Here is a 13,006-nt window from a genome sequence, read left to right as displayed (position 1 = left end):
AGGAGAATGTGCAAACTCCACACAGACCCGAGCTGGGAATCGAACCCAGGACCCTGGAGCGTGGATGTGGTGGCATTGGAGACAGTTCAGAGGAGGTTCACCAGATTGATTCCTGGGATGAAAGGGTTGATGTATGAGGAGAGATTAAACAGTTTGGGCTTGTGTTCACTGGGGTTTAGAAGGATGAGAGGGGATCTGATCCGGATATATAAAATTTTAAGAGGGATTAATAAAGTAAATGTGGACCAAATGTTTCCTGTTATGGGGCAATCTAGAACAAGAGATTGAGAGACGGTAGATTTAAAACTAAGATCAGGAGGAGCTACTTTTCGCAGAGGGGAGGGTGAGTTTGTGGAACTCGCTGCCCTATTGCGCGATGGAGGCTTAAGCATTGAATGGCTTCAAGAGGAGAGAGATATATTTCTAATAAAGAAAGGAATTAGTGGATATGGGAAACTGAGACCAGGAAGCAATCAGCCATAATCTGGTTGAATTTGCCTACTTCTGCTCCTAATTCCTATGGTTTCCTCTTGTGGGAGAACGGGGGGTCACTCTTCAAAAATAAGGGGTCGCTGATTTGAGACAGAGACGAGGATACTTTTTTTCTCAGGGTTGTGGGAATTCTCTTCCTCACAAGGTGGTTGAGACAGAGTCTTTAAATATCGTGGTGGCAGAGGTAGACAGATTCTTGACGACTGAGGGGGTGAAAGGTTACCAGGGGTAAGAATGTTGCGTTGGGGTTAGAATTGGATTAGCCACGATCCTATCACGTGGCCTAACCCAGCTGCTAAAAGGGTTCGTTCGTATTTGAACCCACGTCCGTGACATAAGCCTGGGGCCTCTGGAGTGCTAACGCAGAGGTATTACCACACGCCACCTAATATTAGTGTGAAAATGGAGAGTATTGTAACCTTATCGCCTTCCTCGGGGCAGCTGTGGGTGGGCGATGTATGGGGTCTTGTCTCTCTCTCCAGAGAGGATCTGATCATATGCCACCCACTTTGGCAGCCAGGCACTCGCTGCCAGGAATGGTCCCCAAGGCTGAATCTATCTGCTCTTACCTCCGGGCCTGTTTAATATGGTACCCCAGGGAAGTTAAATCAATCTGGCCCCAGACCAGGAACCACAGTTTCCCCAGCTGATCCTCCGTTCATTTTGATCAAAAGACTGGAAGATGCACAAATTTTGAAAGAAACTAAAGAAGCCAGCAGTGTCACTGGTTGGAATTGGGATAAGCTAGTCAAATAAAACCAAGCTTTTTTTTTCCTCTGGTGAGAACAGAGCAAAATGGACAGAAAGTACTGGATTTTTGTTGGGTTAAATTAAACTGTTTTAAAATCTGACTCTGGGCCTGTTTGGGTGGTGTAACCGGGAGGGGTTCGGCCACATGGACAGAACTGGCCAGTGTGAAGCCAGAGGTTTGAGGGTCGGAGCTGTGAATGGACAGGAATAAAGTGTTTTTAATGAGTTACGAAGGGCAGATATGAACCAGAACACACGAGACAGGAAGAGGAGCAGACCCTCGGGCCAGTGTTTCAGGTCTGGATGACCTTTCATCAGAGTTGAAATCAAAAGAAAATAGGACAGGATTTATACTGTAAGGATGGTAGAAGGTGGTGGGGGGAGTGGGAGTGAGGGGTTAGGGCAATTGATAAAGATGTCATGGACAAAGGGAATGTAAATGTTGGTGATCGGGGCTAGGAAGGGTGCTCACAGCCGCCGTTAAGAGATCAGAATGTGTAAGTAGCTGAATAAAGGTGAGCAGTGTGACAAAGGACAACCTGAGACAGGTAACAGGTGGCACTAGTGGATTGGGGGGGGTGGAGACTGTGGGGGAGTGAAAAGGATGGAAAGCAAGATTTAAAAAAAAGTGATAAAAAGAAATGATGGAAGAAATGAATTTTTTTCTAAAAATTAAAATGTAGAAATAAATAAGATAAAATGAATGGAAATGGGGTGAAGTTGGAGGAGAGAATTCATGCTCTGAAGTGGAATCTGAAACAATAACAGAAAATGCTGGAAAGTCTCAGCGACTGTGCCGAGAGAATGGAGTTTGTTCCGTTCTCTCTGAGCTAAGGAAGGCCGGAGTGAACCACAAGATTGGCAACCTCTGGATGCCAGTGTTATTTGGGATGAACAGAAGCCATTGCGGTGGGAGTATTTTACATCTTTCTCACCCCCCCAATGCTGCAATTTTGCAGCAAAGTGAAGGCTGGGTTATGCCCCCAGTGCGCCAATCCCAGTGCTGAGCTTGTTCATCCCGATGCCAATATCTATCATCTGATCTGGGCGTTCACAGAGATTCTGCATTGCGGCGTGTGGAACATCTAGTAACAGAGTTCTAACTCACTCCGAGTCTGCGTGTGCATCAGGCAGAGATTAGTATTGCAAAGCTGTGAATAATATCTGACTCCTCCATGACAAAGCCACACCAATGTCCAACTTCAGCTGACTTTCTTGGATTGTACAAACGTTTTAAGAACTAGGAGCACCTATCCCCTCGAGCCTGCTTCGCCATTCAATAAGATCATGGCTGATTTTTTCATGGACTCAGCTCCACTTACCCACCCACTCACCATAACCCTTAATTCCTTTACTGTTTTCTTGTTCTGTTAAGCAGAAAATGAGCTTCAGATGTTTTATTTGTAGTGAATAGCGCAATAAACATGAGTTCACTTTAACTTATTTGGACTGAGTGATGGGTGTTATACCCATTCTGGGGTATTTATTGTGCTGGATTGCTGATGCATCCTCTTTTAATGGAAGGAAAGTGTTGTATATCAATTAAATGATCATTCTTTCCAAGATTAGCGCACGGTGACACAATGGTAAAAAAAAATCGGGTTAGGTTTTGAATATTTTGCCAAATTTTGCTAGCTGTGTGCAGTAGAATAGTCAATTCTGTGTCTGCCTGTCTGTCTCTCTAAATTGGTATGCTAATAGTATGCGAATTATATTGGTACAATCATATAAATACAGAAGGAGGCCATTCTGCCCATCGAGTCTGCACCGATCTCAATCCCACCCAAGCCTATCCCCACAATCCCATGCACTTACCCTTGCTAGTCCCCCTGACACTAAGGGGCAATTTAGCACGGCCAATCCACCTAATCCACACACCTTTGGGACTGTGGGAGGAAACTGGAGCACCTGGAGGAAACCCACACAGACACAGGGAGGATGTGCAAACTCCACACAGACAGTGACCCAAGCTGGGAATTGAACCCTGGGTCCCTGGCACTGTGGGGTAGCATAAACAAGTGAGAGGCATTATTTAATTAGGTACCTGAAGCATATATTAATAGGGGACTGCCCCTCCAGGGTCTGTCACCAGTGTGCTCCCCCCCCTCATTTAATTTGTGATTTATTGCTGTTTGTTTACTCAAAAAGAGTGTAAATAGGGGATAGCTGGGACACTGAGTTTTAATTTGATTTATTATTGTCACATGTATCGGGATATAGTGAAAAGTATTGTTTCTTTGCACTCTGTACAGATAACGCATACTGTTCATAAAATATATAAGGGAAAAGGAAAGGAGAGAGTGCGGAATGCAGTGTTATAGTCACAGTTATGATGTAGAGAAAGATCAGCTTAATGCGAGATAGATCCATTCAAAAGTCTGATGGCAGCAGGAAAGAAGCTGTTTTTGATTTGGTTGGTACGTGACCTCAGACTTTGGTATATTTTTCCTGATGGAGGAGGGTGGAAGAGAGAATGTCTGGCATGCGTGGGGTCCTTAATTATGCTGGCTGCTTTTCCGAGACAGCGGGAAGTGTAGACAGTGTCAATGGATGGGAGCCAGAGAGAAATCGCTGGGAAATCTCAGCAGGTCTAGCATATCTGTAAGGAGAGAAAAGAGCTGATGTTTCGAGTCCAGGTGACCCTTTGTCAAAGCTAAAAGGCATAGAAAGTGGGAGATATTTATACTGCAGGGGGAGGGAATGAAAGATAAGTTGTAGCCACAAAAGCAAGGGGAAAGGCTGCTAATGGCAGTCTGTAGAGAGAATAAAGGGTGTGAATGGGCAAACGGCTGAGAAGCTGAAATTAGAGGGTAAACTGTGACAGATGGAGATGTGGGGAGAGGAGGGGAGATGGGTTGGGAAGAGGTAAAATTGAGAAAAAAGGGAAGCAAAGAGGGAACAAAATAAAGGAGAAGAGTGGGAGGAGGGGAGAAAAATAAAGAAATAAAAGGTAGAGAACAGTAAATAAAATGAAAACAAAAGGGGTTGTGATGGGGACAGTGGATGGGAGGCTGGTTTGAGTGCTGGGTGTGAAGAGAGCTGTGAGACTGAATAAACCCGCTCAGTAAAGCTCTGTGTCTCAGTTTTGACTTTGCCAATTGGTTTGGAATCTATGAACGTGGTTGTACTGTGGCTGTGTCTCATAGCCCAGTGTGGATAAATATTTAACACCTTGTGTTTGTCTGCTTACTCTTTCCATTTCAGAGTGTTGGCCCCAAAATGTGCAGCGTGCGGTCAAGCCATCCTACCAGCAGAGGTCAGTACTGCACTGAAGAAGTGTCTAATTTGATTTTAGCACAAAGTGTAACTTAAGACAATCACTGAAGTTAGAGCAAGTTTATGCCCCATTTCACTCACTATTCTTCCTCATTCTAAAGGTGGCACAGTGGGTTAGCACTGCTGCCTCACAGCGCCAGGGACCTAGGTTCGATTCCCAGCTTGGGTCACTGCCTGTGTGGAGTCTGCACGTTCTCCCCATGTCTACGTGGGTTTCCTCCGGGTGCTCCGGTTTCCTCCCACAGTCCTAAAGACGTGCCGGTTAGGTGGATCGGCCATGCCAAATTCTCCCTCAGTGTACCCGAACAGGCGCCGGAGTGTGGCAGCTAGGGGATTTTCACAGCAGCTTCATTGCGGTGTTAATGTAAGCCTGCTTTGACACTAATCAATAAAGTAAACTAAAGTTTCATCCTCTCACAGTTTGCTGTAACCCCAAAATGGGCAACTCCCTCAATTGTTCAATATCAAGATAACACTGGTCTTGTCACACACTCTTATTGTAGTATATCAATATGTTATCCTGTTATGAGATAAGCCTGTTTGCAGACTTCACTTAGGGGCATCTTCCCACATTAACAGCATCCCATTTCTAATTCCTAACAACCGTTTGGCCTCTTGTCCAAATGGCGACATTCCAGAGGTTCTCGAGCACAGATCTGTGTGCCCCCAGAAATGTGGGGGGGGGGGGGAACCAGCATGGAATTAGTCCAATAATTCTGTGCGGGTCGAATGTTAATTAAAATCCTATTCCTGCGAATGATTGATGTTCCTCAGTGCCGTCTCTGAACTTCAAACCTTGGATCTGGCGCCTCTCAGTGGCTCGAGAGAGAAGTGCGCCGCTGAGCTCTGTGCATTTGAACACATTGGGATGTTGCGTCCTTGCTTGGGGCCGTGTCGGTTGGCATCAGCAGTGAGTATCACCGACCATGATTATCCCACCAGTTCAAAAGGCTAATGGATGCTCAGAGGCTCGAATATGGCTGGGGTGTGGGAGGGAGAGGGGATATGGATATCTTGGTGAGACCACACCTGGAGTCACTATGGCAACCACAGCTTAAGAAGGCAACATTGGCCTTTTAATTCAATTCTGGGATGTGGGCTAACACTGGCCAGGCTGACCTTTATTATCCATGCAAACAGCCCTTGACAGAAGCTGCCTTCTTGAACTGCTGCAGTCCACGAGGAGTGTTGTTTACTTACTTTACTTTAACGTTTATTTATTAGTGTGACAAGTAGGCTTACATTAACACTGCAATGAAGTTACTGTGAAAATCCCCTAGTCGCCACACTCTGGTGCCTGTTCGGGTACACTGAGGAGGAATTTAGCATGGCCAATTCACCTAACCGGCACATCTTTCAAACTGTGGGAGGAAACCCATGCAGACATGGGAAGAATGTGCAGAGTCTGCACAGACAGTGATCTGAGCCGGGAATTGAACCCGGGTCCCTGGAGCTGTGAGGCAGCAGTGCTAATCGCTGTGCCACCATGCCCCCCCGTAGTGTAGCTTCACCAGAACAATACCTGGGCGCCAAGGGTAACATCATGAGGAGAGATTACACAAATGCAGGTTGTATTCTGGAAGATTAAAGAGAGATATGGTTTAAGTTTTGGATAGATAGATAGAAACTGTTCCTGCTCATTGGGGAGTCTAGGACCCGGGGTTGGGGGCAGGGGACAGAATCTGAAAACTGGAGCCAGACCTTTCAGGAAAGAAATGAGAAAACATTCCTACACACACAGGGTGGGAGAAAGTTGGAACTCTCTTCCACATATTCTTTTTTGTTCATTCGTGGGACACGGGTGTCATTGACATTTATTGCCCATCCTTGGTTTCTCTTGAACTGAGTGGCTTGCTGGGATACTTCAGAAGATGGTTGAGAGTTGACCACATTGCTGTGGCTCTGGAGTCACATGTAGGCCAGGCCAGACCAGGCAAGGACGGCAGATTTCCTCCCCTAAAGGACATAAGTGAACCGGATGGGTTTTTCCGACAATGATTTCGTGGTCATCAGTAGATTCTTAATTCCAGATACTGCTTTTATTTAATTCAGATTTCACCATCTGCTGTGGCAGGATTCGAACCCGGCTCCCCAGAACATTAGCTGAGTTTCTAGCTTAATCGTCTAGCGATAATACCACTCAGCCATCGCCTGCCCAATTGATGCTGTTTCAATAACTTACTTTAAACCTGAGATTGATGTTAACTAAAGGGGATCCAGGGTATGGGACAAAGGTGAATTATATGGCGTTAGCTCACAGATGAGCCATGATTTCATTGTGTGTTGAATGGGCTGAATGGCCTCCTGCTTTTCTTGTGCTTTCACTTTCCTCGGGATGTGAGCTCCAGGAGAGAGTGCTGGGCATCCTGTTATAGAGTGTTGCCTGGAAGCTGATCCCCAATGCCTCTTACTGGCCAGGTTCGATACAAGAAGATTATAGAAGAGGAAGTAATTGTTTTCAGATGTTTAACTTCGATCCTTCTGTATCCACAGGGCTCTGACGAAACAATCCGTGTTGTTTCCATGGATAAAGATTACCATGTGGAATGCTATCAGTGTGAGGTATGTTCGCCAATTTAAAGTGACAGGTAACTGGACGATTAACGTAACGGTAAATCTAATATTAACATAACCTAACCGAGGAAGAATGGGTTTAACGTAAAGGTATTTGAAGCTAGCAGTGATTGTATAAAGCAAAGCCCAATCCTTCTGCCATGTCTTTGTGAGTTACGTGTCCGTGTGACTCTGGGAATTTGAATCTGAATGTTGTTACTGCCATCCGCTCCCAATGCAAACCAGCTCCGTCCAATCCCAATTCCTCCTCACAATTTAATGCAAGGATTTGGTTGCCCAAGTCCAACTGCTCCGATCAGCTTTGGGAACTGGTTGAGAGAAAGCGCTGGGCCCCGTTTTCTGCGTTCCCTCATCCTAATCGACGGAAGTGGGTAAAAACTTGATTTAAACCAGGGGCTGAGTTCCACCATTCAGTGATCTCACGCTAAGGGAAACAGCCTCGCTTCCACCAGTTGCAGCAAGTGAATTGTTTGGATCCCAAATCCATCAATGTCCATGTATGTTTGGAACATGGGAACAGGAGGAGACCATTCAGCCCTTCGAGTCCACTCTAGCATCCAGTTAGATTATGGCTGCCCCCCCCCCACCCCAACTGAAGCCTATGGAGTATTCCGGGAAACAGGGGTGTCTCGTACCCTTTGAGTTGTGGACCAAGTTTGATGATCTTCACATCACATAGATGCCTGCTGTCAGCCAGGAAGATAGGGCACTGCTCTTCACAGACAGAAAGAACATATAGACACATTGAGCCTTTTTCAGATAAAATAAATAAGTGACAACCATTTGCTACTTATTGCTCAGGGCAATGTCTTGATCAATCAGGGTCAAGCTGCATGGTTTAAATTTCAAACAGTGCATGGCAGTTAACTGTTAGTCAGCATCAACTGGTGCATTCTCCATGCAACACCCCTACCAATCAGAGTCCACTTGCCAACCAATCTGCACCCTCTTCTCATACATTATAAATTGCTGTTTTCTTGCAAATTGTTCTGATGGGTGCAAGGCGAAAAGCTTCGACGTGCCTTTCTTTTTCAGTAATAGTCAGTGTTCTTTGTCAAACCAGTGCAGACTCTGGAACAGTCCTGGCAGATTGGAGGGTAGAAAATGTAACCCTGCTATTTAAGAAAAGGAGGGAGGGAAAAAAAAACAGGGAATTACAGACTGGTTAGCCCAGCAACAGTAGGAGGGAAAATGCTAGAGTTTATTGTAAAGAATACAATAACGGGGCACTTAGAAAATATCAGCAGAATTAGATAAAGTCAACATAGGTTCATGAAACCTCCTGGGGTTTTTTAAGGACGTAACTAATAGAATAGATAAGGGTGAATGGAATTTAATGTTGGTAAGTGCAAGGTGGTCCACTTTGGTAGGAATAATGGTAGGAAGGACTATTACATACGTGGCAAAAAACTGCGGCAGGCGACGGTGCAGAGGGACCTCGGGGTCCTTGTGCATGAGCCGCAAAAACCCAGCCTGCAGGTGCAGCAGGTGGTCAGGAAGGCGAATGGGATGCTGGCCTTCATAGCGAGGGGGATTGAATATAAAAGTAGGGAGGTCTTGCTGTGGCTGTATAGGGCATTGGTGAGGCCGCAGCTGGAGTACTGTGTGCAGTTTTGGTCGCCGTAGTTGCGCAAGGATATTTTGGCCTTGGAGGTAGTGCAGAGGAGGTTTACTAGGCTGATACCGGAGTTGAGGGGGTTGAGCTATGAGGAGAGGCTGAATAAACTAGGCTTGTACTCGTTAGAGTTTAGAAGAATGAGGGGAGATCTCATTGAGACATATAAGATGATGAATGGGATGGATAGGATAGAAGTGGAGAGACTCTTCCCGCTCAGAAAGGACAGTAGGACTAGGGGGCACAGCCTCAAGATAAAGCGGGGGGGGCGGTTTAGAACGGAGTTGAGGAGGAACTTCTTCACTCAAAGGGTGGTGAATCTCTGGAATTCTCTGCCCGTTGAGGTGGTGGAGGCTGCCTCGCTAAATATATTTAAGACGCGGGTTGATGGGTTTTTGATAAGCGAGGGGATTAAGGGTTATGGGGAGAGGGCGGGAATGTGGAACTGAGCAGCGACAGATCAGCCATGATCTTATTGAATGGCGGGGCAGGCTCGAAGGGCTAGATGCCCTACTCCTGCTCCTATTTCTTATGAACCAGTAGATGTTGTATATTTTAATTTTCAGAAAGCTTTTGATAAAGTTCCACATCAGAGGTTAGCGTGCAAAATTAAAGCACGTGGGATTGGTGGTAATATATTGAGAATTGGTTAGCAGACAGGAAACAAGAGAGTAGGAATAAATGGGTCTTTCAGAGTGTAAGGCTAGTGGGGTACCCCAGGGACAAGTGCTTAGGCCCCAGCTATTCACAATCTTGTGTCAATGGTTTGGAGGAGGGAATCAAGTATCATATTCCCCAAGTTTGCTGATGACACAAAGCCAAGTGCAATTGTAAGTAGCGAGGAGCAAGTAAAAAAGTTTTCAAGGTAGTTTAGATGAGTTGAGTGAGTGGGATGCAGTATGTCATGAATAAGTGTGAAGTTATCCACTTTGGTGGGAAAATCAGAATGGCAGGGTATTTTTTAAACGGTGATTGTACATCAACATTTCCCAACCAAAGGGACCTGGGTGTCATTGTGCATCAGTCAGTGAAAGCAAGCGTGCAGGCAAAGTAAGCAATCAGGATGGCAAACAGTATGTTAACATCATCGCAAGAGTATTTGAGTACAGGAGCAAGGATGTCTTACTGCAGCTGTACAGGGCCTTGGTGAGACCACACCTGGAGTACTGCGCAGTTTTGGACTCCTTACCTAAGAAAGGATATACTACCCAGCGAAGGTTCACCAGGCTGATTCCTGGGATGGCAGGATTATCACATGAGGAGAGATTGGGCTAGTGTTGAGTGCAATTTCAAAGAAATCATAGAAACCCTACTGTGCAGAAGAAGGCCATTTGGCCCATCGAGTCTGCACTGATAACAATCCCATTCAGGCCCTTTCCACATAACTCCACATATTTACCCTATTAATCCCTCTAACCTACACATCTTGGGGCAATTTAGCATTGCGAATCAACCTAACCTGCATATCTTTGGAGTGAGGGAGGCAACCGGAGCACTCGGAGGAAACCCACGCAGATATGGGGAGAATGTGCTGAGTCTGAACAGACAGACCCCTGGAGCTGTGGGGCAGCAGTGCTGACCACTGTGCCGCCCCAAAAGAGAGAGGATCTCATTGAAAAGTGTAACATTCTGATAGGGCTGGACAAATGCTACTTTCCTGCCCGCTCGTACTCCCTTGTTAGCCAACAATCTATCCACCTCTGCCTTAAAATGATTCAGTGACCCTGAGACGGCCTGACAGGGGAGCTGAGAACAGAGGCACTTTCTCTGCAGGACTGGGCTCGTCATCAGTGCCGTTGACTATTGAATTATCTCCCCAAGCAATCGGTTTTGTTCTAATATATGAACAGTTCAGTTGGTCCCCGCCCCACATCAATTTCCTACCTGTTTCTTCCCCCACACCGCTCCCCGTTTCCCCCCCCGCCACTCCAGTCTAACTTTGTGCCAATGCTCATTCCTCACCCCCCTCCTTGTTTCTAGGACTGTGGCATGGAGCTGAATGATGAGGAGGATCACCGTTGCTACCCACTGGATGGACACTTGCTCTGCCACGCTTGCCACCTGCAACACATTGACAGCGGGATCCCGGGCTCCGCCTACCCATCCAAATACTAGAGGCGACAACAAGAGGCTCAATGCAAGTCTGCTTAGACTGACACTGAAGCATTGAAACTTCTAAGTGTGATCACTCGGAATGGCAGTGACGTTCTTACCCACTGAAGAGGAATAAAGGAGAAGAGGACACCGGTTTTCAATGAGCAACATCGCTGCAAATACACTTTGATAAGTTACAACATTAGAAAAGAAAGAGGCTGATCTGAGAACCCCTGTTTTATGGAACTGCAGTGTTACTAAAATGTAAAATTGTATTGAAGTTAGCTTTACATGAATGTTATAAAGGATGCACATTTTTTGTTAAAAAGAGGTTTCATGTATTGAAACAGGATTTGTCACGTAATTAGATTCCCGGAACAGGAAAGGGTCTATATAGAGTGGTCTGGTGCGACATTAACATGATTTATGGGGAGACGGTGGTATTGTCACTGGTCTGGTTATCCAGAGACCCAGACGAGAGCTCTGGAGACACAGGTTCAAACTCCAACACGGCAGCTGGTGGAATTTAATTAAATTAATTAAGAATCTGGAATTGTAAATTAGTTTCATGGGCACCAGTCGTAACAACCCCATCTGGTTCACTAATGTCCTTTGGGGAAGGAAATCTGCCATCCTTACCTGGTCTGGATTACGTGTGACTCCAGAGCCACCGCAATGTGGTTGATTCTTAAAGTGCCCTCTGAAATGGCTGAGTGAGACACTCAGTTCAAGGTCAGTTGGGGATGGGTAATAAATCCTGGTCTTGCTTCTGACACCCATGTCCTAAGAAAGGATTTTAAAAAAAGCATGGCTGGTTGGCACATTGGTGAAGTGTAACCCATTTAGGGAAATGGAACTGCTTAAAGGGTCTGCAGTTGTCCATACTGCTGTTTTCTGCTCTTTGATTAAGGTTGTTTGCCAGGCAAATGTATCTGTCATAAAAAAATTGTCAATCAGCTTTCCTGGTTTTTTTTTTGCTGCTCCAATGTTGAAATCATAGAATCCTACAGTGCAGATGGAGGCCATTCGGTCTATCGAGTCTGCACTGATCACAATCCCACCTATTCCCATAACCCCATGCATTTTACCCTTGCTAGTACCCCCCCCCCCAACACTGCGGAGCAATTTAGCATGGTCGATCCACCTAACCCGCACACCTTTGAACTGTGGGAGGAAACTGGAGCACCCGGAGGAAACCCAGGCAGATATGGGGAGAACGTGCAAGCTCCACATAGTGACCCAAGCTGGGAATCGAACCCGGGTCCTTGGCGCTGTGAGGCAGCAGTGGTAACCATTGTCCCACTGTGCCATCCCATATGGCGTCCAAACTTTAAAATTTGACTCCCGGTTTCCTGGAAACTTCTGTGGGTTCCTCAAGACTGTAACTGTGCGTATAACACAATAACTCGCATTGTAGCTGTTACTAAATAAAAAAATGACTATTTTGGTCTTAAGAGAACTTTTAAAATTTTGGGACAACTCGAGAATGTGCCTCTTCTGGAATAACAGAATAGTTGCCGCACTGAAGGAGACCGTTTGTCCCATTGTGACCATGCCAGCCCTCTGCAGGAATTAGTTTATAATTGTCCATGGTTCTCAATGAGAAAGGTTTATCATAATTTGTGTTTTAATGTTCCTTCATGCAAAATAAACTGACACATAATATAAAAAAAATTAATTTCATTGTAAATCACAAAAAAATTCTTAATTAAGAAACCATGTTGGAATGTACTTTTATTTTCACATATGTCTCAATTGAATCAACAAATTAAAGCTAAATTGTCTCCAGTCCCTTCCGAAAGAATGTCTGAGTTCAGATTTTTAACTCCCCTTCTGGTTGCGTACAAGAAATGGGAAAATTGTGCTTGTGGAAATATCTTCCTTGCATCTACACAGTAAGAAGTCTCACAACACCAGGTTAAAGTCCAACAGGTTTGTTTGGAATCACGAGCTTTTGGCATTGCTCCTTCATCAGATGAGTGACTCACCTGATGAAGGAGCAGCACTCCGAAAGCTCGTGATGGGGTGGCACATTGGTTAGCGTCTCTGCCTCACAGCGCCAGGGACCCGGGTTCAATTCCGGCCTTGGGTGACTGTGTGGAGTTTGCCCAAGTTTGCGAGGGGTTGCTCTGGTTTCCTCCCATAGTCCAAAGAAGTGCAGGTTAGGTGGATTGACCGTGCTGAATTGCCTCTTAGTGTCAGGAG

At 45.7% G+C, this 13,006-nt stretch overlaps 1 protein-coding gene across 1 annotated transcript in view; it reads left to right on the top strand.

Annotated features, from left to right (window-relative positions):
- Window positions 1–12,471, top strand: part of LOC145351981 (LIM domain-containing protein 1-like) — a 52,946-nt gene extending 40,475 nt beyond the window's left edge. The window contains exons 6-8 of the mRNA XM_080201830.1: window positions 4,447–4,498; window positions 7,012–7,080; window positions 10,688–12,471. Of these exons, the coding sequence (XP_080057956.1) occupies window positions 4,447–4,498; window positions 7,012–7,080; window positions 10,688–10,822 (256 nt within the window). The 3' untranslated portion in view covers window positions 10,823–12,471. The remainder of the gene's footprint in view (window positions 1–4,446; window positions 4,499–7,011; window positions 7,081–10,687) is intronic.
- Window positions 12,472–13,006: the final 535 nt, after the last annotated feature.

The sequence above is a fragment of the Carcharhinus amblyrhynchos genome, chromosome 2 (assembly GCF_965287045.1).
Source record: "Carcharhinus amblyrhynchos chromosome 2, sCarAmb.v2.hapA, whole genome shotgun sequence".
NCBI classification, from domain to species: domain Eukaryota; kingdom Metazoa; phylum Chordata; class Chondrichthyes; order Carcharhiniformes; family Carcharhinidae; genus Carcharhinus; species Carcharhinus amblyrhynchos.
Note: the sequence above shows the minus strand (reverse complement) of the source record. Positions and strands in the feature narration are given on the sequence as shown.